Raw genomic sequence first — 25,391 nt, forward strand, 5'->3', positions numbered from 1 at the left:
AGATTAAGGTATCAAGATGGACACAACATGCTTTAATTGCTGAGAATCATTTAGCTCCATTGATGTAAGAACATTTCTGCTCCTATTAATTTAGTTTTTATTTGGGTAGGTTTTTTTTTATGAGTGGGATAGAGGCTAGAATTTAATGCATATTTATGTGTAGTCATCTGTGATTTGAATGTCACAAACTAATTTCCCTAGGAATACACAATGGATGTGTTCTTCAGACAGACGTGGATTGACAAAAGACTAAAATATGATGGCCCCATTGAAATTTTGAGATTGAACAATATGATGGTAACAAAAGTGTGGACACCTGATACTTTCTTCAGGAATGGAAAGAAATCTGTTTCACATAATATGACAGCTCCAAACAAGCTTTTTAGAATTATGAGAAATGGCACTATTTTATACACAATGAGGTAGTCAATTTTTTCTTTTTCCGTCTTTCCTTTTTATGCTTTCTTCCATTTTTTCTTCCTTCTCTCTCTCCCTTCTTCTGTCCTTCCTTCCTTCTTTTCATCCTTCTCATTTTAGGTGTCTAAAAAATCATTTTTTAAAGTGAGAGTTAATTTTAATCGCATTTTTCCATCATAGACTCACCATAAGTGCGGAGTGTCCCATGAGATTGGTGGATTTCCCCATGGATGGTCATGCATGCCCTTTGAAATTTGGAAGTTGTAAGTTACAATAAAAGTATTGTTAGAATTTATTAATATCTAACGCAAGCTGATATTTATATGTGTGCACAATTTCCCATAATCCATAAATCATTGTTCATGACAATAACTGTCCAAGATTTGACTTTTAGGAGACTCTATTTTACCTAATATATTTAAATAAAGAAGTAAAAACAGCCCCTTTTCCAAAAACCAAAAATCAGTTTGGACAGATAGCCTGGGTAAGCTGACTCATAAATAATAGGTTGGTGGTCAGTGGTGAAATTAAGGACTTCTGAACTCCATGTGTTGGTGGTATAACAAAGAAAGTACAAAGGATTTTTAGGGGAGGGAGAGGGAGTAATTTAACATCGTCTGTTACAAGCAGAATTCTTTATGGCAGATTTGAAAAAAGGTCAGAGAGGTTTCAGGTCTTCTTGAAATGACCAGGTTAAAATAATATAAGCAGCACTGTTAGAACCAAAGTGGCTGAAGCATGATGAAAGCATCATAAGAGATATGGTCTGATATGTAGACAGATCCAGATCATGTAGCATCTTATAGACCACATTAAGGATTAGATTCTATTGTAAATGCTACAGAAAGACTTTGGAAGGTTTTACTAGGGGATTTGGCATTCTTTAACATTTTACAATTTCATTTCAGCTTTTCTATGGAGAATGGATTGTAGGGAGACTAGAGTAGAAGCAGAGAAGAGTGGGAGGCTATTGCTTTAGTACCATCAAAGATGGCAGTGGCTTAGACAAGGACGGTACTAGAGGCGAAGCTATGAAGTAGATGATTTGCAAATATTTTGTGGAGGTGAAGGCAAGAAGGTGAAATGAATGGGTAGTAAAGAATATGGAATCCCTTCCCCCAAGCTCCCTTTACCTGAGATGGTGGAAAAATGAGATTGCTTCTTCTAATGTGTGCCTCAAATATTTGATTCACTCAGAATCTACCAAAAACAGGTGCTGGCTTTTATTATTGCTTTGGATTCTTAGTGCACTGATTGTGAAACTGTTGCCTGCTCTTACCATTGTGCGTAACTTAATGAGAACTGGCATTCACCATTCTTTGACAACCCCTAGTAATCACAGTGTTTGGTGAGCTAGGTTAAAGCTAGAGAGTCATTTACTCACTGACCAGTGACTTAAAGAGAGAAAATTAAAAAGATACATAGACAGAAAGGGCGATCTCACTGGGGCATAATTAAAATCCATTTGTACTGTAATAATTTAAATTCCCCTACAGATCGTTCTTATCTATGGGAAGTTCTTTCCCACCCATCCACCTCTGCTGCCCATCCAGACGCACTCTTCAGAGCAACTTGAACATAGTTGGCACCAGTCAGGGTTTGTACTAGATAAAGAAATCACTCCTTGGAAGTTGGTTTGTTAGGTTGGGAATTAGAAAGAGACATTTTTTTATCGCTTTCACCCATTTTGCCCACGCCCCCACTTCCTGCCTCAAGTATCGAATCATTAAGAGAAAGGTTATTCTACCACGTTAGGATAGCCAAGAGAAGAATACCCGATTTAAAATATCATGGGCAGGAACATAGCATTCAGGGTCTTTTAAATGTATGTTGAAGCATGAATATACTTCAGGAGAGAAATGTTGACACATGACTCTATACTGCTAAATGACAACACAAGCCTCCTAGTTTGTTTTGAGAAGCTGTTTGTAAAAATAATCTCCCTAGGTATCAACTCGTGTAGAATTAAGCTTTCACTGAGGACCTACTGTGCTGTAGTCACTTCAGGAAGGTTTGTGGAGGGAACCGATTCATCTTGGTTCTTTTGAACTTATTTGTGCGTGAGCCAAGCTATCTGTTGTGGGTAGACTGGTCAGCAAGCAGCTGGTTTCCATTTGAGTTGAACACCAAATAATAGGAAATGGGCTTAAATTGCCTCTGGGAGGGATTTGTTGAAGATGGAAAGGAAAATGTCCTGATTGTAAGAGTTTAAAGGTAGTGGAACTGGTTGTGTAATTATATTCCCTGGAGAGCTCCGCAAAGAGCAGAGCCAGTTGTCACTGCCAAATTGTTCCCAGAAGGCACGGGGACTGCCCAGAGGCAGTGTGGAATAGGTGACCCCCGGAGAGCTCTCCCAACAGTAGGGTTTGTTTTTGTTTTTGTTGTATTATTATAGGCGGCATCTGGTACATTTCTAATTGGCAGAGTTGCCGTAGGATGGAAGGAGTCAGTGTTGGTCAAGCCCTGGAAGTGAGTGAGAATGGAAAGAAGTACTTTTTGGGGGGAGGGGTATTATTTCCGCTTTTCAACTGCTTCTCCTATTAGTATGGAAACGCATCCAAGTGCCCCTCCTCCAATTTTAATCTCTTCTCCAATTCTCTTTTTTTTTTTTCAACGTTTATTTATTTTTGGGACAGAGAGAGACAGAGCATGAACGGGGGAGGGGCAGAGAGAGAGGGAGACACAGAATCGGAAACAGGCTCCAGGCTCTGAGCCATCAGCCCAGAGCCTGACGCGGGGCTCGAACTCACGGACCGCGAGATGGTGACCTGGCTGAAGTCGGAGGCTTAACCGACTGCGCCACCCAGGCGCCCCTCTCCTCCAATTCTCAACATAAGAGCAAGAAACATGCTGAGTTGCAAGACTGTTTATTTAATCTCTACAGTTTTCTAAGTCTTAAACGTGTTTTAATAAATCATGATTATTGTTTACTTTTATTCCATCTTTCTTGAACATGTGTAATATTCTTAAATGTTGACCATCAGTGCTGATGGGAAAGGACCACTGACTTTAATCACATTCTGGGCTCTCATTCAGATGCATATCCGAAGAGTGAGATGATTTATACATGGACAAAAGGTCCTGAGAAATCAGTGGAAGTTCCAAAGGAGTCTTCCAGCTTAGTCCAGTATGACTTGATTGGGCAAACTGTGTCAAGTGAAACTATCAAGTCCATTACGGGTGAGATGTTTAATAATTAAAATCAATATGCTACTTGGCATTCATTCTCGAGCCTGCAAGTGGGACTGAAAACAGATTCTGGGATTTGAGTCTTCTGAATCCTGGGCTTCAGAGTCTGAGAATAAGTCTACTGCTTCCTAAGTAACTTTCTTAATTGTTGCTTTCAGATGTAATATTAAAAAGTACTCATCAACAGCCATTAGAAATCTTAGTTTGTTTCCCTTATTAGCTTGTCTAAATGCCCATAAAATATACCTGAACTCAGGGATGTTAACTATGGTTCTATGTTATATGTTTCTCTTTGTATTTTTCTTTATATATATATAACATTTAGAAATATAGCTGTTTCTGAAAACTAAGGCAGTATTTTCAAATGTGTGTGTGTTTCCATTTTTTTTCCTACTGACTTTCCATAAAAGTTCGGTCTAAATTCTGCTCTTAGAAAATGCTGAAATTGAATGGTAATTGCTTTTGCAGTACTGGACCTTTAATATAGACAGCGCTGCAAGAATTTTTTAAAAGTTATAGCTTAATGTATTAAATGGCTTCATCACTGTATAGAACAATAATTGTGTTCAGGGTCATTTTCCCCATAGTTAGGAACTATATATTTCTCAGTTTGCTTGCTATGCACAACAGATAATTCTTTGTCTAAAATGCTCTTTTTAGGCTGAAATATGATTATGAAGTTATTGACTAATTGCCTGCATAACCAATAATACATTTTCCTCATGTTTTATTTGTAGGTGAATATATTGTTATGACAGTTTACTTCCACCTGAGACGGAAGATGGGTTACTTTATGATTCAGACATATATTCCGTGTATTATGACAGTGATTCTTTCTCAAGTTTCATTCTGGATAAACAAGGAATCAGTTCCAGCTAGGACTGTGTTTGGTAATTGAGATTCATTTTCTTGGGTATTTTTTGTTCACATTATATTTTGATCACGATTCATGGGAATAGCTCGTAGACATAATTTTTTTTCTAAGAAAATATTAAGCGGTAATATATCAAGCTGTATTCAGAAAAGAATCACATAAGCTTTCCATTTTTCCCAGCCAAGACGAATAAGGCTTGAGGGGATATGGGCAGTCTATCCCTTCCTTTGGGGCCCCATCAGATTTCTCTTATTAAGACCCGGCAGATGAAGACCAAGTGTGAAACTGGATATGATTTCACTTTTGGTGACATTCTTGGGCCCCTACCTTAATGTTGTGTAATTGAATTAAAATCATATCTAGGTGTTAAAATGAAATGCACTGGGAACTTACAATAAAACAAATAAAAGTCATGGCCGAATAAATATGAAAGCCTTAGAAAAATCTGCGTTTTAATGAAGAGGAACAAAATGCAAGTGGTTTAAATGCATTGAGTTGGATGGTATTATACACCTAGTTTATTAGCTTATTGTTATATTCTAGTTAAATCTTTTTTTCTGAACACACCATATTTTCTTCTTTTCATTTTTATAGTGGCTTTCTATATATCATATTCTAAGCTATATGAGGTCCAGAACACATCAGTTTTAAATTTTATAGCTCTTCATAAGTCTTCTACATATCAGTCATGCTTTTAAATAATATAATTAGTTATAATGGTATTTATGTAACTTAACAAATTTCTCTATTCTTTTTCTATTGATTGTGAGTAGCACAAACATTCAGTAGCAGGATAAGAAAGAAAATGTTCCCAGTTGCTCTGGACTGGAGGTATAGTCCTCACAAGAGATGTCAATCTCCCTTTGCCTTTTCTAGTTACTAGGATTAAAGTCACGGGAGAATATTCCTTATCATACAAGAGCTGAGGGGATGAATGCTGGTGAGAAGAAACTGGGGGAAGTAGGAGCTTCTCATCTCACTTCCCCATCCTTATAGAGAACTCATAAGGTGTCTTAGTGTCCTCAGTGCACGTGAATGTGAGGACATTTTCCATAGACACTGCACCCACCCTCCTTTAGTCTTAGGTTTACTCAAGAACCCTACTGGGGAAACCACTGCATAAGGTCAATCCTGGGGGCAGGGTATGACCCCAGGAGGGTAGTGAGCAGGTATCATGGCACTGCCTTCTTCATAGAGTTGCAAAGGTTCAATTAAAGAATAAATCCATGTTGCAAGTGTTGAATAAATTTTACCTATTAAAAACGTATGTAAAAATGAAACAGAAAATAACAAATCTAAGCTTCGCACCATAACAGATTGGGGTTTGAAACTGGAATCTGGCACTTATTTACTCCATCCATATACATATCCATGCTAATACATCTCTCTTTCATAGACTAGTGAGGATGTGGATTTATGTGCGGTCCTCATCACAGGGCATATGGTGCACTTAGTACATATTAGTTACTCTCTCTCATACTTCTCTGACAGAGAGGAGATTTACTTTGTTGTGACTTGATTTCCTTGATTTTTAGTTGCTTTTTCAAGAGGACATATATTGTTCTGTTGTGTAATTCCAGGCACTCTGCTACGTCCTTTATGCTCATTATCTCATTTAGTGCCCATACTAATCTTGGGTGTTTCCATGTCATGTTGAGTCAGCCTGACTGGGCAGGAAGTACCTGCTGAGGCTGAGCATCAGACCAAAGTTCTTTAACTTTCCCTGGAACCAATAATATCAATATTTCAGGAACTATTTCATTGATAATAAAAGTAAAATCACTTATTTTTATCATCTTTTCTCTGTGGTCTTAAAGAACACCTAGAACAGAAAATACTGACCCATCATTTGTGCATCTGATGAAGGTATAATAGTATCTTAATACAGATGCTGCAGCCAAGGTTCTAACCACTAGGTCTGCCACTGATTTGCTGACAAACCATCAGTGAGTTGCTTCTGCTCTTTTCCGCATGTGTTACAACAGGATACATGGTTGTACCTACTTCACAGGGTTGCTATGAGGATTAAATAAATTAATTTGGATAAAGCACTTGAAGGAATGCCTATCACACAATGCATTTTATTTCAATGTTGATTATTATAAGTCTACCCTGCCACCTACCTCATTTGAGACCACCACTTGATACTATAATTAAAGCTTCTCTGTAGTTTATGTTTATTGTGATTGCTTGATAAGCTTTGGGTGCTTTTTCGGTTCAACACAAACTGGTAGCCACTGTCTCACTTGTCCCCAAATAATGGAAATCGCCAGTGGTGCGGAGAAGGATAACATTGATTACAGCTGTAGCCACCCAACATTTCCTACAGATTTCTTGATAACGCAGACACTGTGAGGAAATTAAGTAGCATGTAGTAAGGATAAGATGTGCCATCTTGTGTAACCTTCACAATAGCTCAGCAAGGTAGGTGTTATTAATTTTTCATGGAGAAGCAACAGAACCCAGAGAAATCAAGAAACTTGTATCAAGTCACCTACTTATAAGTGATGGACCCAGGACAGTTTCTGTCTAACGTTGAGAACTCTGCCATTTCTACTCTGTCATTCTGTCTTCACAGGAAGTATGATGTGGGCACTTGTGGAGTATTCCAGAGCTACTGAGTGAGATTGTATGGATGTGTGCTGAAGATAATTTGTGGGTAGCTTTTTCCATTTGAACTGTGACATTTGCCTGTCTTGAGCTTATGTGCCGAGATGTTGGTTTTGATTGACCAGGGAAATTATGCACAATAATGAAGTCTTGAAATGTCTAAGATGTGTCAGGATGGTAGTTATTAAATTGTTCATTGAGGCCCTGAGATGGTATTTTCCTAAGGAAGTTAAGTTTAAAGTGTTTGGGGGATCATTGGCAATCTATTTCATATGAGATCCAAGTAAAAAATTCATTCTGGATTAATATTTTTTCCCCTAATTTTCATTTCCCTCTTCATTCAGGGAGAGAATTTTCTGGGTCAGAGATATCACTGGAAATCATGCAAAAACAGACTCCCCCTTCAAAAAAATTAGTGTAACTATGAGAAGCAGAGTGTTCTACATTCTCTCCAAAGGCCTTCTATCTGCAAAGTTGCATGCCTTTAAGTCTTCTAATTATTCCAGTATAGTAAAATGTTAAACCAGAGTAAATGCCAGCTGGCATGTCTAAATCATTACTAGTTCATTTTCTTGGAGTGGCCGGCCAAAAATTTACTCTTGTGCACAGTCTTAGCCCACTCTTCCACGTCCTCTCCCAGCTCCCGGGCCAGCCAATATGGTACATATTCAGCATTATAAAAGCAGGTACTGGCATCAATACTTGAATGTGTCAAAAAAAATCCTGTGGTTGTTGAAGTGTTTTGAGGGTAGATGCCAGCAAAGCCATTTAGAGCAGATGCAATGTCTTCCTAGATGCAGAGGAAGCATGGCTTCTTATCCAAAGGGTTGGCTTCTGTTTGCAATTCTTTTAGTATTTATTGAACCAAATGCTCTGTCTAAAAACAGCTGTAATAAGCACATTCCTGTCATGCTAGTGCTTTCTTTAAATTTGATCACCAGGCAGACAGAACTTTTTAATGTCTAAAGAAAAGGATGGCAACTTCAAACACTTAGCCAATTGTTTATGCAGGCTACCTTTCCTAGCTTTGCCAATAGTCAGGAAAGATGAACCATAGTATCATATACCCTTCAATGGCTATTCTACAAACTTAAAACTAAATTGACTCAAGTCAGTGAAAAAGGAATGGAAAGTGGCCACATATCCAGGATTTTTTGCATTTATGTCCCTAGCATAATTTAACATCTTCATGAAACTGGGGATTTACCCTCCTTAATGATCGGAAAGTAATTTTGGGGTTCATGGCTCAATAATTGCATTAATATCCTACTTACATTAACAAAGGAATTTCTTTCTGTGATAGCAGGAGAAGACCATTACTTGAGGTCTGAGGGAGAAATTGTTCTAGTACAAGAAATAAATGTTCAAAGCAACATGGGAAATCCCAAATTGCTTATAGTTGGGTTTGAGTTTTCCTTTTTTGTTATCACATGCTCTGTGGAATTTTCTGAGTTCTGAGTAGTATTCTTATTTAGGCTGCACTGTTCATGTTTTATTCCCAAGTGTTTTCAGCATAGTTTTTCAGCAGAGTAGTTTTCAGCATAGTAGGGGAAGTAAGGAAGTTGTAGAACATTTTTGAATTCTTAATAGACCATTAAACTTAAATTTTTATGAATAAGAAGAAAAACTTTGTAGCTAAAACTATGTAGCTAAAAATGTTAAAATTTATTTACATTTCATAGGCAGCATGGGAAAGCTGCCATTTTTTCTGAGATTCAAAATGGAGGCCTAAAAGTTCTAAGGTCTCTTTCTGAAATGAAGTCCAATAAATTCCCAATACTCCATTTTCTAGCTATTTTCATATCTCCTTATTTCACCAAGCATACATTTTAAAATCTGTTCTAGACAAATAAAACCCTAAAAAAAAAAAATCACCATTATTTTTTTAAAAGGGAATACAACCAAATCCTCAAATTTCTTTCTCTGTTTATGGAATCTTTTTAAAAGATCTATAGTTTATATACTGCAAGTAGCTTTAACTTTTTTATGTTCTAAAATTGACAATTAAGAGGGGACTAGAGAAAAAAATGGGTTGGTGAGGAGGTGAAAAAATGAGTTTTTATTTCTTATGCATTCGTCATGTATCCAGCACTATATGAGGTATGGTCTGTCCTGAAGAAATGTTAGACATTTATGCCCTCAAGGAGGCTACACTAAATCAAGTTGTGGAAACAGGCTTCCATACATGGAATCATTAGGGAACAAGGAAGAATATAATTAAATGCTGAGTTGAGGAGACAATATAATTTCTCCCTAAACTCAAATATTATTATTCCTTTACTTGCATGGGGCTCACTTTTTCTTCAGTTTGACATGTATTGTTTGGCTTTCAACTAAGGATTGACATGGATTGGAATATATAGTTTAGGTGTCTCCATCATCATCATCATCATCATCACTATCTTCCTCCTCCTCATCCCCCGACATCTGGGTGTGTCAATTCATGAGCTATCCTGAGCATTATATAGAATGAGTTTAAATGGATATAGTAAATTCTCACAGAAATTTCCAAGCTTAACTAGATAACATAGATTAAATATACAGATAGACAAAGATGCAGAAAGAGTCAACTATTAGCATCTTTAAATAATGTATTTCTCTGTAGTTCTCGTGGCAAGTGGAATTTTTATACTGAGAATGGGGACTAACCTTTTTTTTAGGTTGAGGAGAAGGCTTCCCTGGAAATGATATGCTTTGGAAGCCTGTTGATGAAAGTGAAGTACTTCTATTCCTTTTGCAAAGATTTTCCTGCCTACCACGAACTGATGCATGGTAGATGTCCAATATTTAAAACAAAATTATTCTAGAAGTCAATTTTTTTCAGAAATCTACATGTACTGCCTTTTATAAATTAAGCTCTTTCACAACTAGATTATTATTATTTTATTATTATCTTAATTCAATAGGTAATATTCACTTAAGGATTGTAAATATCTATAATTCATGCTTTTTCTGGTAATGATTCTCAATAGCAATGGGCCATACCTATCCCAGAAATTTTGATGGTCCAAATTACAATGCTATCAACTTCTCACTTCTGGTTGAGAATAAGCACTTCAATAAGTCACACATCCTGTTAGATGGATGTGTTGACTTTCTCAGGTATGTTGGCTCAGATACTAATACCAATCCAATATATGACAGGTGCCTTATATATTTGTAATCTTTATAGCAACCCCAAAAGGTAAGTATCAAATGAAGCCCAGTGAGTTTTCCTTACTTAATCCAGGTGGCACTGAGCCAATGATTAATATAGAGGCAGGATTTTAGTTATATCTGTGTCTTACTCAAAAACCTGTGCTGGAGCGCCTGGGTGGCTTAGTCGTTTAACCATCTGACTTTGGCTCAGGTCATGATCTCACCGTTCGTGAGTTCAAGCCCCACATCGGGCTCTGTGCTGACAGCTCAGAGCCTGGAGCCTGCTTCAGATTCTGTGTCTCCCTCTCTCTGCCCCTTCCCTGCCCACGCTCTGTCTCTCAAAAAATAAACAAAACATTTAAAAAATTAACAAAAAAACCTGTGCTAATTTCCTGAACCACTAGGATTCAAATCTTCCACTAAAGATGGTTTGGTTTGAGATATTGAAAAATTTGTAACCCTTATCCCACCAAATCCCTAGGTTTGTTGGTTTGTTTTCATAGAAGTAATGGTAAAGTATTTTGTCTCTTTGCTCTTTTGCTTTTGAAGGGATAACCACAGTCCTCACCATGACCACACTGAGCATCAGTGCCCGGCATTCTTTGCCCAAAGTGTCCTATGCTACTGCCATGGATTGGTTTATAGCTGTCTGCTTTGCTTTCGTATTTTCCGCACTTATTGAGTTTGCTGCTGTCAATTATTTTACCAATATTCAAATGGAAAAAGCCAAAAGGAAGTCATCAAAAGCCCCCCAGGAGATCCCGGCTGCTCCAGTGCCGAGAGAAAAGCATCCTGAAACACCTCTACAGGTATTTGACTTAATCTCCTTCAGTTTAAGATTTCAACTTTTTGGGCAGATTTGCATTGCCAGGGGAAAAACTGAGAATTTGAAAATCCCAATAACAATTTGTGAGTTATTTAAAGTCTGGAAAAATATAAAAGGATAATTGTAAATTTCAACTTTAACACGGTGATTAGTGGCCTAAAAATTAAACAGATTTGGACGAGCTAGATTTACATGGAGCTAGTTGTTTGTAACTTGCTGCCAGAATTAAAAGATTTTTGACAGGCAACATCTTAGGTATACTCTTTTATTAATTTTTTTTCAACGTTTTTATTTATTTTTGGGACAGAGAGAGACAGAGCATGAACGGGGGAGGGGCAGAGAGGGAGACACAGAATCGGAAACAGGCTCCAGGCTCTGAGCCATCAGCCCAGAGCCCGACGCGGGGCTTGAACTCACGGACCGCGAGATCGTGACCTGGCTGAAGTCGGACGCTTAACCGACTGCGCCACCCAGGCGCCCCTAAATCTTAGGTATACTCTTAAGAGGAACCTATGGATATCTTTAAGTGGGTTGACAAAGCATTTTGGTAGAGTTCATTGAACAAAATAAAGCAGCGGTTCTTAACATGATCCCACATTAGCACTATCCCATGGGGCTGGATGGGGCCTGTGCCCTTGTATTAAACGAGAAAATAAAACCAATAAACAAAACACCCATAGTTGTAGTCGATGTACACCAAAGACTGAGAATTCTTATCCTAAGGGAACAGACCTAAAAGGATGTAAAAACCTAAGAGCTACTGTAATTTACATTGAGCACATTAGTGATTCTGCAATAAAAAATTCAACCACAAGTAATGGTTTAAAACTCTTTTGCCCAAATCACAGTATATATAATGATCGACTTTATTGTGTGTAGATAATAACTTATTCCCTGTATTTGTTAAATCATTCATTAATTCCTTCATTTTCTAACTCCAGCAAATACACATTCATTGCCAACCACGTGACAGACTCTGTTTTGGTCTGAGAATCAACAGTGTAGGTAACCCCCCTCCTAATCAAATATCCGGCTCTATGGAGCTTACATTTAAGTGTGTAGAATGAGGAGAGGGAGACAGATGGTTTAAAATCATCTGCATGAATAGGGGCACCTGGGTGGCTCAGTTGGTTAAGCATCAGACGTCTGCCTAGGTCACAATCTCTCTCAGTTCTCTTGCGGTCCATGAGTTCAAGCCCTGCCTCTGGGCTCTGTGCTGACAGCTCAGAGCCTAGAGCCTGCTTCGGATTCTGCCTCCCTCTCTCCCTGCCCTTCCCCCGCTCACTCTTTGTCCTTTTCTGTCTCTCAAAAATGAATAAATGTTAAAACTTTAAAAAACATGCGCATGTTAGATGCCGACAGTGCTGTGATAGTGCAGAAGCACCTAAGAGGAAGGAAGCGCTGCCGCATTGTGAGAGGGCTGGGGTGCCATTCAGAATACAAGTGGTTGGGGGAAGTCTTCTGCCGGAAGGTGCGTGGGGGGGGGGGGGTGGTGGCATGCAGGTGGTCGGGGAAGTCCTCCGCGGACACAGCGGTAGAACAAATCAGGTTCCATGCTCGCTCTAGCAGGGATTAACTGGTGAAGTGTCAACAACCTATAGCTCCTACGAGCTCCAGGCACTGGTTCTCTAAGAATAACACGTGAGTAGGTAGGAAAATTATTGCCCTTTCCATTAAGTCCATTTGAATTGACTTAATTTACATTTTCCTCTAGAGTAAACCGTTTCGAAAATTTTTCAAAATCATTAGAATGGATTTTGTACACTGTATTCAGTTAAAAAAAAACTGATTATCTGCCGTTTTAGCCCTTTCCCATTACCCACGGGTAGATTTATGCCCTCTCTGACTTTTATTGTGATTTTAGTTGTTTTGCTCTCTTGTAGGCCTTGGTAGAAAAATTCTATTTACTATTTCTTTCAAAAACAAGTTAAGTCTTGGATATTTGTTTATGTATGTATGTATTCATTTATTTAACTGTTTCTGTGTTCTAATTGTTGATTCATGATTTATTTTATTTCCATCTTTTTGTAGGTTAATTGTGTTACTCTTTTCTAGTTTTTTGGTTAATTCTTAGTAATTTGTTTTCACTGTTTCTTCTTTAATAATAGTTTCCTTTATTGCCATGAGCTATATTGCATACACCCTTATCCATAGTTAATAACTTTTGATATCTATTACCATAATTATTTGCAAAACATTCTACAATTACATGATTGTTTTTCTCTATGATATTTGGAAGATAAAATTTCCAAAGTGGAATTGGTTTATTTATTTAGCTCCACTGTCCATTTCTAGTTGTATCACATTGTGTTCAGAAATGTTACCTGTATAAATGTAAATGTTATCATACTTCCATTGTGTTCTGTATTATGTTAAAAACTTATAAATGTTTGATGGCAATTTGAAAGAAGTTGATTTTTAGTTATTAAATCAATTTTACTTAAAACATTATTATTTCATTTGTCTAACAAATCACCTCTTGTCTTCTTGATTTTTCAAATACCAAGAAAGACACAAAAAATTCTCCCACTAATATGAGCCTGTGTCAAATTTTTTTTTGCCTTTTAACTTTTTTTGTTTTATACACTTTGATACCCTGATATTCAACATGTAAAGATTCATATCTGCTCTATTTTCGTATCCTTATATATATTTAATTGTAAAATAACCTTTTTTTGGTCCCATATAATACGTTTTCCCTTGAATTCTATTTGGTCTGATTTTTATATTTTTTGAATTCTTTCTTAATATTAGCTTTTGTTATATCTTTCTCACAAAATTTCTTAGTGTTTATTTTTTCATGTACTTTGGAAGCTATATATATCTTTATATCACTAGTGGTTAATTTTAAGTATTGAAACAAGATATTTCTACTAATGATTTTCTAATAATGTTGAAAGCGTAAATCATTCTGACTCTCCCATGTAGCTGCTAACTTCCCCCAACCCCAGGATGCTCAAGTCCAGAGATTCTGGATTTGGAGACATATTTTATATACATATTTTTTCTATTTGTGATGAGTTGGCATAGTTCTTTTCATTTTTGCAAAGTGAACTTGCCCTAGTGCTATAATGGAATGTTATCAACACTTAAGTAATTTTGCAGAATTTCCAAAGGTGGGAAGAGAACCAATAATCTTCTATTTGTTCCCTTAAATATATCACTTGGTTGGAGTAGTTGCCATTGTCAGTAAATGCTTGGTTGAGCACATGCAATTGGCTAAGTCCACTCTGATTCAGTAACTCCTCTTGGCAGGCTGGGCCACAACCTGTGTGCAAATGACATACCCAGAGTCAAGAATTCATAGTATTTAAAGGTTGGGAAGGAAATCTGGTCAAAATATGCATCGTAGGCTTCCGGTCCTCTACAATATGTGATTGTTTGTGTATGATAACCCATATCTCCACAGCAGTTTACTTGACGAATATCTGTGTTCCAAAGACAGTGATTAATGGGTTAGCCCATCCTCCTAACTCCAGATTGCTGCCAGAGCATAGCTGACATTGCAATGTCAGTTGTCATTGAATGGCTTTAGTATCAAGTTCAACTTTGAAGGTTGAAAACACATTAAAATTGAGAGAAGGAGAGTGTGAGGAACAGAGAGAGAGAGAGAGAGAGAGAGGGAGAAGAAAATTTAGGAGGAGAAAGAATATCTTAAGAGTAACATTTTAAAATATGTTATTGGAAGGAAATATTCTAAAAATATATAAGGTTTGGAGTTTCAGTAGAAATTCTAATCAGACAGCTGAAATTTGCTTATTCAAATATGTATTCCAGCTTGTGTGACTGTTTACTTATTTGAATGAAGCTGCCTTTGTTTAAAATATGCTTAAACCCCTTATTTGGAATTGCCCTCAGAGACTACATGACATTTGGTAATTCTGTCTTTGGGTAAGGTCACTAGTGGTTTGATTCATTGTCACTATATGTGTCCTATGGCCAGTTAATGGCCTAGCAGAGGTGTATGGTGACCACTTCTATTCTTTGGGAATTGGAAAGCGTATGGTTTATGGAATATTCATGAAGCAAGGAGAAAAGGCCGATTGGCAGAATCCAAGGGCAGCTATGGGCAGCTTGAATATGTCTTTGGGCATCTCAAGAGGCAAAGCAGCTGTTATGCTTCTCTTACCTTAATTCTGCCTTTGATTCTGTCCTTCCAGTATTTGAGTTGATCTTCACTGTTGTGGTTGTACCCTTTCATATCCTCACTACTTCTTAGAGTATCTACTCTCTTACTGATGCAGGTGATTTGGATTAATAGGATGGTTTAGAGAATAACTATAAAAGGAGAAGATTTCTCAAAATCATATTTTAAAAACTCATTTGAAAATATATCCTGTAGTCATTGTTCAGTTAGAAAGTATGCATTTATGAGTATATGTGGTATCTTGTGAAAAAAATCCAATGATACAATGACTAAAATTACTTTGGCTTTTAAATTGTGTCAGGTACTATGTGATAGGCTTTACATGTGTTGCTTAATTTCAAGATCATGATAACTATTTTAAAAATGAAGAAACTGAGGCTTGCAATTGTTAGGTGATGTAGTCAAGAAATGGTAAACCAAGGGGCGCCTGGGTGGCGCAGTCGGTTAAGCGTCCGACTTCAGCCAGGTCACGATCTCGCGGTCCGTGAGTTCGAGCCCCGCGTCAGGCTCTGGCCTGATGGCTCAGAGCCTGGAGCCTGTTTCCGATTCTGTGTCTCCCTCTCTCTCTGCCCCTCCCCCGTTCGTGCTCTGTCTCTCTCTGTCCCAAAAATAAATAAACGTTGAAAAAAAATTAAAAAAAAAAAAGAAATGGTAAACCAATATTTAGATTAATTCAGCTGCATCTGAATGTAAAACTTGTTCTCTTTTATTAAAACTCTGTTTTGTACTATTTAATTTATGATATACTTATGAATAATAGTCATTAGAATGTATATATTATACACATGCATAAAATGATCAGCCCAATAATCTTTTGCTCATATTTCTATGAATAAATAACAATGGCAAAATATTCTGAATGGTTTTTACATGTCAGTGACAAGAACTTTTACAGACATTGTATATATAACTTAATTTTAAAAACTTACAAGATGTGTCCTGTTGGAATCCATGTTTTACCAATAAGGAAATTGATAGAGATCAAGTGATCTTCCCCAAATCATTTATCTGGTAGGTTGCAGGGCTGGGCCAACAAAACCCATACTTTTAAGCCTAAAGCTTTAACGATGGATTAGAAATGTTGAGTGACAGAAATGGAGGATGAGAAGGTGGTGGCATCATTCACTAGAATAGAGAAGAGCAGTGAACCACATTTAATGAAGAAGCTAAATTAGTTCAAGTTTAGATAGTGGCAATTCTGTAGCAGGGCATTGTCTCCCTTCACACGATAATGATTTCTGTTTTCAGACTGCAGCATACCTTTCCATTCCCATCCACTCAATTTCTTTGTCTGTTTCCTTTTCACCATAACTATTCTTCATGGACTTTTCATAGATTCTTACAAGGATATTTTTAAAATATGTTTTTTAATTTATTTATTTTGAGAGAGCAAGAGCGAGGGAGGGAGGGGCAGAGAGAGAGAGAGGGAGAATCCCATGCAGGCTCTGTGCTGTCAGTGCAGCTCTGCTGGACTGATGGGGCTCGATCCCACGAGCCAGGAGATCTTGACCCGAGATGAGACCAATACCCAGATGTTTAACTGACTGAGCCACCCAAGCGCCCCTTTTACAGAGATATTTACAAAAATTAAAGAGCTATTTGCTCTACTTAGAGTCTTTAATAAAAAGATGATATAAAAAATAAATAAAAAATTGAAGGTTCCTCTTGAATTCAGTAACTCAAGTGCACTCATGAGAATCTCCTTTTTTACTACCCACTGTTCAAAGTCAAACTCAAGCCATATTTCCCATGTATGTGTCTCATTCTGACTGAGCTCAGGAATCTCAAGGACATGGTCTCAAGGATCCACATTTACAAACTGGGGGTGATGAGAGAACCTACTGAAAAGGCTTATCATGAGGGTTTAATAACATCATACATGTAAAGTACATAGTGCAAGATTAATGCCCAGTAAATAATTGTGTGATTATTATTATCCTTTATTTCTTGAACCATCTTCAACATTTAAAATATATATCACAACATTTATCATTTATAATATCCTAAAGTATTTTGCATTACTAAATTGTTTCATATGTGATTGCTGTATTTACCTAGTTTAGATGGCTAGCTCCTTAATAACATTGATTGTGGCTTTATTCTGTTTTCTCACACAACACAGTGCATAGTGTTTAGAAATTACAGTTTATTGATGGATTATAAGGAGTCAACTATAGGAATCAGACAATGGGAAATGTGGTGCCTCTGAAATTATATATTTATCAACCATGTCCAAAAACATTTGTATTTTATGTAACATTCTTCTTGTCAGAGTAAATATGAACATCAAACAGATGTTAGTAGTGAGCTAGAGCCTGGTTACTGTGAGCAGCTATAACAACTGATATTCAGTCTTAGCATTCTGAGATGCACATGTCAACAGTGGAACTTACCTAGTGGGCAGCAATAGAGGACTGAGGAGGACACTTTGAAAAAAAAATAAAACAAAAAGCTCAGTAAATCTACAAGTGCCACTGTGCATTAAGGGGAAAGCATTGGGGCGCCTGGGTGGCTCAGTCAGTTACACACCTGACTTCGGCTGAGGTCATGATCTCACGGTTTGTGGGTTTGAGCCCCGCGTCGGACTCTGCGCTGACAGCTCAGAGTCTGGAGCCTGCTTCGGATTATTATGTCTCCCTCTCTCTCTGCCCCTCCCCCACTTGCGCTCTCTCTCTCTCTCTCTCTCTCTCTCTCTCTCAAAACTAAATAGAACATTTAAAAATTAAAAAAAGAGGAAAGCATTATTTGTTGTCCTTTGGTCAATTTAGTCATACCACTTACACACATGTCAATGACTGTTAGCAACATCAGTGTTAAATACAATGATTTCCTAGTGATTGGTAATACACAAGCATCATTTCATTGCAACAGGGTGTACAAACTAGGTCAGTTTCAGATTTTTGTTTTAATTATTCTCGAAACTCCACTTAGAAATGCTGTTCTTTAAATAGTTTAAGCTAACATGCAAGCAACTTTCATTTTTCCATTTGTCCATATTTCTTTCATTTCTTAACTTAAAGTTCCCTTGGCAGTTTGCAAAAGGACATGAAGCACTGCTGTCAGTTCACTTGACATTTACGTATGTTCGTGACACTAGTTTAATGACATTCTTTAAATCATATATAAATTGTACCTCCCCAAGCCCATACCTTGTTTGGTACAGGATGTTCTGTAGTTAGTAATTCTTTTTAGGCAATGAGTCATTGCTTAATCGCACAATTACTAAACTGTATGATTTATGTCAAGAATAACAGAATTTTGTCTCATTCCCAGCCGTATTTTTTATCTTTTTGTATTATTACGTGTCTTGTGCAGCTTCATGAGAAATTGTCTTGTTGCTAATCCTTGAAAACAAATCTAGTCATTTAACAAGAGTTTACCAAACAACTGCTATGCACAGTCACCATGCAGGGCACACAGGATTCAAAGGCAAAACCTAGGAGTGTTGTCTAGCGAAGGGGAGAGGCTGTTAGTCTTGTGAGTTAGTAGCATAGTTAGTATATAGAAGTGTCGTCTGAGTCCTGGTTTTAGATTAATACAAGCAAACTTTTAGTAGTGGGAACTCACTCTCAAATCTTTGCTGCTACCTTAGATCTATCTGCTGAAATACCAATCTCTATATTCAATTACATTTTGGGAACCTATTATATTTATGAACATATTTATGAAATACCTATTAAGTGTCAGTATGCTAGGAATACTGTACTCATTCCCTTCATAGATATGAGAATAGTACTGAAGGTCAACATTCAATGATTAATTTTGAATAATTAAATAACGATTAATGTACAAAATGCTGTGAAAGAGAAGCAGAGAGGGTAATAAGTTATCTCAGAGAGAATTAAGCTGAGACTTCACATTATTTTTTTGAAATGCAAAACGTGGCAAGTTAAGGGACATCATTCAAAATGACAAATGGAGGAGAAGCAATCAGTTTTAGTAGCTCATTGACACCATAATGTGCATATTTTGGTGACTATTGATAATAATCACATGGGTAGAAAAATGCCAACATTAGCAGCATGATTAAAAATTTAGTCTGTTTATTTCTACAGAATGGGAAATGCCATAATTTTAATGCTATTAGGAAGGCTAGATATATTAGCTGTATTAGTGTTCAAGGAAAGAGTAAGGTGTCTTATAAACGTAGTATAATACAGTGTAGGGTGTGTGTGTGTGTGTGTGTGTGTGTGTGTCTATGTGTGTGGTATAGATATAGATTAATAGTAAATCCATTTTTTTATTTTCATGTATTCTATGTTTACAAATATGGCAAAGGAAGAAGCTGTGAAGTGTATTTATATATTACATGGAATTTGGGGAGGTAGCATGTCATTACTATGATGATCATCATTTTTTTATTGTCTACAATGTACTATATAGATATGTACATATATGTATATATTTATATATATCCCATATATGTGTGTGTATATGTGTATAATACATAGGGCTAGTTACTTTACATACGCTATCTCTAATTTCTACAGTGAGCCCCAGGATGAATTGTCATGTTGTTATACACATAATTTTATGGTTGAGGGAAATAAGCCTTGGTGAAGTGTTTTTGGACACTTTCAGATGCATGGTGCTGCCTCTCAGTAGAGAAAACAAAGAGGCATAAAGGGATTTTGTCTCTACTCTCAGGTCTCCAATGGAGCTTTAATAACACAACGCAGTATTTGGGTTTGCACTTCTCTGTTAGATGCACGAGTTAGGCAAGGTAATATCTAAATTTCCTTCTAATTGAAAAATCTGTGCTACTACAGACTCATTCACTCTCTATAACCAATGCCAGCTTGCTTTATACTCTTCAACATGTGCTTGCTTCGGTAAAAAATGATTAGAAGGAGGATGAGTCTTTTTGGGTTCACTGAGTCAGATGCAATTAAATATTCAAGTTATTTTATGCTCACCTATATAGCAAAAACCATACTATTCCAGTGGCAATAAAAGCATCAACAGATACTATGTGACCAAGTGCCAGAGAGTATTTTAAGCATTTTACATATATTAACTCATATAATTGTCACAGCAGTCCTGTCTGATCTTCATCCTACCTGACAGATGAGGAAACTGAAGCGCTGAGAGGCCTGAGTGATTTGTTCAAAATCATACCGCTTGTAAGTAACCAGGCCAGGGTTTAAGCCCAGGTAGCCTGGCTCCAAAGGGTAGGTTTACAAGTGGGAATGAAGGCTGCAGTTACAACCCACCACCAGCACTACTGACCCTTTGCTCTGCCTACCGCCCCATACTCATGCCCCGCCCCATTTCCTGCTTTCCTGAGGGCTGTATTCATGCTCTCATTGTTCAAAGGGTAAGCCGTACTTTGAAACTCTGTCCCGATTATAACAAGCCCTATCCCTTAGCTAGTAGTTTAGGTTACATAGAAGCCAAAATCACAGAAAAGTAGGCACCCTCTCCAAATGCCCAGGTTTGCATAAAATACATAAAAATTTTGTCAAGGCTAAAAATGACAAATTGATTAGTGCACTCATGTCGACAGACTATAGAGCAGTCCCTAGTTTTACCACTTTTTGACATTTTAAACAGTTAAAAACATTCAACAGTATGACTGTTACTTTTATTTGAAATAACCTGTCTTACACGTTTATATCTTCAATTAACAATGTTTACTTAGAATATACGTTCAGAAGAATCGTTCTAAAGGTTGTAGGGAAAATTTTAAAGGAGTTCAAAAGAGACCTTTTTGCCCTAAATGAATTAATACTATTTCAGGTGGCAGAGTATAGTGATATAAATAATCAAGAGGAGCAAATATTCTGTAGGGATCAGGGCACGTTTTAAGAAGCATCCTGAACTTTGGGAGGGCATGGTGGGAGAACTCAGCCTACCAGTGAGGTGTATTTTACTGGTGGCCAGCAGATGCAGGAGAATAGCAAGGAAATGAGCTAGCTCATTACTATAAATATCATTAGTTTTGTTTGTGATATTTATGGACTAGCCTAAGGATCATTCTGGAGTTGCTGTATGATTAATAAACTATTCCTATATTCCTGGAATTTTTATGACTTCTCCATTTACTCCATTATTCCTCTAGCACATCTGGAACAAACTTGCTAAGTACCTAGCAAGTACTTGAGTAATACTTACTGGTTGATTTCATTCCTCATACAACTGAGACATGGGCTCAAGTGCCAGGGATAGCAATATATGAAGGAACCACATATTTCCATCAGTGACATTTTATTAAAAGGTTTTTAAATTTACTTTTTATTATTTTTAATGTTTATTTATTTTTGAGAGAGAGAGAGAGAGAGAGAGAGAGAGAGAGACAGAGCATGAGCAGGGTAGGGACAGAGAGAGGGAGACACAGAATCCGAAGCAGACTCTAGGCTCTGAGCTGTCAGCACAGAGCCCAAAGCGGGCTTGAACTCACGAACCATGAGATCATGAGCTGAGCTGATGTTGGACGCTCAACCGACTAAGCCACCCAGGTGCCCCTAGAAGTTTCTTTTTTTAAAGGCATTTCAAATTTTTATTAATTTGGTGATCTTTTTCCATCTCTGTTAGTAATGTGAGTGAACCAGCCCTTCTTCAAGAGTGAAAAAAAATCAGCTTCAAAAATTACAGCTGCTTGAAACAAATTCCCTCAATGTTTAGCTACATTTTCCAGCAAATTCTTTTCCCTAAGCTACTATGTAAGATTATTCATTCCTTCTGGTTTATTTAGCTAAGCTGCCAATTTCCCTTTTGCTATTTTGAGGGACTAATTTCTCACAACATAATATACATAGCTAAATCTCTAGCTTTTCACTCAGCCTCAGATGTTTCAGAAGTTTCAAGAATTATCAGTTTGCGTATTACTTATTTCATTTCACTTAAATGAATTAGAGGATATTCTGCGTAAAAATATCCTTGGTCAAAGATTATTATCTATTTTGGTCAACTTAAGGAGAGGGCACTTTCCACTAAGATATTATGGCAGGACATGGTTTTCTGTGTTCTAGGATTTCAGATTTCACGAGATTCTTCACCTGCCTAGCTTCATTGCCTGAATAACACATCTTATGCTTTCACAAAGCCTCTCTTATTAGTGACCCTCAATTTTCATATTCCTTAGTTATTCTGCAAGATTCTCTTCTTTCTCCATCTGTTTCTCTCTCTTGTACTTTGACTTCAATTTTTGTAACTCCAACATCTTCATATAGATGACTAGCATGGAGACTTATTTATTCTCTCCAGTCTCATGACTCCCAACCATGTAGTCCAGTGAATTTGGTTTCTCTCTCAAGCTCTTTCTCTCTCTTTTTTTGAGGGGGGCGGTGGAATTTGGCTAAAACAAAATTTTAAGGGTACTTGGGTGGCTCAGTGCATTGAGCATCTGATTCTTAACTTTGGCTCTGGTCATGATCCCAAGGGTTCATGGGATGGAACCCCTCATTGGGGTCTGTGCTGAGCATGGAGCCTGCTTAAGATTCTCTTTCCTGACCCTCTCCCCTGCTCACATGCTCTCTTTCTCTCTAATATATAAAAAAAACAAACCAAAACCTAAAAACTTAAAAAAAATTACTTTCACTTGTTTTTTTGTTTGACTTATTGAAAACAGTTGTGGGGCACCTGGGTGGCTCAGTTGGTTAAGTGCCTGACTTTGGCTCAGGTAATGATCTCGCGATTCACGAGTTTAAGCCCCACATCAGGCTCAGTGCTGACAGCTTGGAGCCTGGAGCCTGCTTCAGAGAGTCTCTCTCTCTCTACCCTTTCCCTGATCATGGTCTCTCTTTCTCTCTTTTTCTCTCTCCCTCTCTGAAAAAATAAACATAAAAAAAAAGAAAGATAACAGTTGTGGGCTCCAGAGTCAGAGAAAAGGCTGTCTTTAAGGGATTTAAAGAAAGAAATGGACAGGGCACCTGGGTGGCTCAGTTGGTTAAGCGTCCAACTTCGGCTCAGGTCATGATCTCACAGTTTGTGAGTTTGAGTCCTGCATCAGGCTCTGTGCTGACAGCTTTCTCAGAGCCTGGAGCCCACTCTGGATTGTGTCTCTCTTTCTCTCTGCCCCTCTCCTGCTCACACTCTGTCTCCATCTCTCTCAAAAATAAATAAACATTAAAAAAAAGAGAAAGGAATGGGGGTGTGAGGATGTGTGTGTGGTTTAGTTTCTCTGTTAGTGCTCTCTATTTTTGCCTCCCTGAAAAGATTGTTTAAGCCTAATCAGTTTAATGGGGACATCAAGGGGTCCCTTGAAAATGAAAAGTTGTACCATTAAAATAAAGGGAGGAGATATGAAGGAAGAAGGATCCCCATCACTTAGCACATGTGTACTTTCTCTTCAGCCGCATCGTTGGCACTTGAGGATTAACATTTTCAAAGAGAACTTGGCAAAATGTGGTATGGACTCTGTATCCAAATAGTGGAATGTCAACTCTTCACATACAAAATGGGTATAGTGTTGTTTTTAGTTTAATCAGCTATGTGCATATGTGAACATCTGGACAGATTTTTTAAAAAGTCTTTAAGAATATGAACTTTTGGACCACTGTTTAGCACAGAGCCTGGCACCCAGTAAATGCTCATCTAATACTGGCTGACTGAGTCAATGGATAAAAGAATGAATGAATGCAATGTGGTCTCTGCAATGCATTAATAATAATAATAATAATAATAATAATAATGACAGGAAAGAGAAGTCCTAGATGATCACAATAATAGAGAAAAACCCCAAATACCCATTCCAGTATTGCTTTTTCACTTTTTGAGGCCCACACCAAGTTTGGAGATTACTGAAGGAAATCTGCATGTCTCATTTCTTGACCCCAAACACCTGGTTTCTGTGGAAGTCTCCTGTATGAAGCAATTATTATCCCTTCCTTTTTCATGGGCCATGCCTTTGACTCTTAGTCTTGTTTGGGTTACTCTGGCTACTGATATAGACAGGCCACTAGATGGGAAGTGAGAGTCCTGCTCAACTATGCTGTTCAGACTATATGTGGAATGCAAGGAAACGTCCTCTGATTCTATGTGGGAGAAGGGTACAATCAATACCCTTCTGAGAGCTGGGTTTGAATGGAGAAGCTCTTAGAAAGGCATCCTGTTTGGAAGGTGAGAAAAGAAGGCATCATGGAGCTTCAAAGATGCTTCCACAGAAAGTAAGCAAGAGCTGGACAACCATATAGGAACTTGATAGTTATATTCTTAGGGCAGATCCACCACAAACACATGAGGACTGGGGTGCTTGAGTGGCTCAGTTGGTTAAGCGTCTGACCTTTGGTTTCAGCTCAGGTCATGATCTCATGGTTTGTGCATTGCTGACAGAGCAAAGCCTGCTTGGGATTCTCTCTCTCTCCCTCTCTCTCTCTCTGCCCCCCACTTCTCTCTCTCTCTCTTTCTCAAAATAAATAAACTTAAAAAACAAAGCAAAACATGGACAGCAGTGATGAATGGAGGGAGCATGGGCTGAGCACTTGACCTTCATGGCTTTCCCTTCCATGACCAAATGGGCCTGCAATTTGTTTTGACAAAAGTCAGTTTGTATTAAGTTGAACCATATGAAAACACCATTTGCACTGGTTAAAAATGGTTTAAAAAGTCAAAGGCAGTCTTTTGAGGTGAAGATGAGGCCTAGATCTGACTTAACAATTTCCTTTATCAACTTCTTCTTTTTGACAGCAAAATAGGTAATTAGAAATTATCCTGGTGATTACAGTGATTAGCATTTTTTAAGTTTATTTGTTGTCAAGACAAGAATTTAGGTTGGAGCCAAGAATGTCAAAACCTTGGACCGGTACTCAGTGTGCCTGGGGCCGATGGGAACATATCCTCTATGGGCATCATAATACTCTCAGTAGGACTGTGTTGTTAGTTTATTTATTTTATTTTGACTTGAAGAAGCTGAGGCTTATACAGACGCAGAGCATCAGCTCCCCTGTGGTTAGCTTACTATGCTGCTTCTGCAAGCAAGAAACCCACTTTGCCAAAGGCTTAGCTGATCCTAAAAAATGTTAACATGCTTTCTGCTTAATGTTTGCTGATGGGCTGATCTAAAAATGGCACCAAGGAGGTTACCTATTATCCACAAAGCAAGAATACATTTCGGGACTGAAATAGATTACGGTCAATGGGGACTTGATCTGCTGACAGAAAGTTATATCAGTATCCCTGAGCGATTCATAAAAATAGAATTAGATTTTATGTGGTGAATCCTGTTTGTTTTTGGTTAATTAAAAAAATGA

General features: G+C 37.6%; 1 protein-coding gene and 1 long non-coding RNA gene across 3 annotated transcripts in view; one reads left to right on the top strand and one right to left on the bottom strand.

The window, feature by feature from the left end:
* GABRA4 (gamma-aminobutyric acid type A receptor subunit alpha4) overlaps window positions 1-25,391 on the top strand; it is a 69,711-nt gene that overhangs the window by 17,968 nt on the left and 26,352 nt on the right. The window contains exons 4-8 of the mRNA XM_015072318.3: window positions 202-422; window positions 598-680; window positions 3,454-3,597; window positions 4,344-4,496; window positions 10,778-11,037. Coding sequence (XP_014927804.1) covers window positions 202-422; window positions 598-680; window positions 3,454-3,597; window positions 4,344-4,496; window positions 10,778-11,037 — 861 coding nt within the window. The remainder of the gene's footprint in view (window positions 1-201; window positions 423-597; window positions 681-3,453; window positions 3,598-4,343; window positions 4,497-10,777; window positions 11,038-25,391) is intronic.
* Window positions 13,980-25,391, bottom strand: part of LOC106975048 (uncharacterized) — a 43,303-nt gene continuing 31,891 nt past the window's right edge. Inside the window, exons 7-9 of one of the 2 annotated variants that reach the window (XR_008296332.1) lie at window positions 16,131-16,326; window positions 15,184-15,332; window positions 13,980-14,322 (exon numbers count right to left, since the gene is read on the bottom strand). This is a non-coding gene — a long non-coding RNA (uncharacterized LOC106975048). The remainder of the gene's footprint in view (window positions 14,323-15,183; window positions 15,333-16,130; window positions 16,327-25,391) is intronic. The other variant, XR_001430253.3, reaches the window with a different exon arrangement.

This window comes from Acinonyx jubatus, chromosome B1 (assembly GCF_027475565.1).
Source record: "Acinonyx jubatus isolate Ajub_Pintada_27869175 chromosome B1, VMU_Ajub_asm_v1.0, whole genome shotgun sequence".
Classification (NCBI taxonomy): Eukaryota; Metazoa; Chordata; class Mammalia; order Carnivora; family Felidae; genus Acinonyx; species Acinonyx jubatus.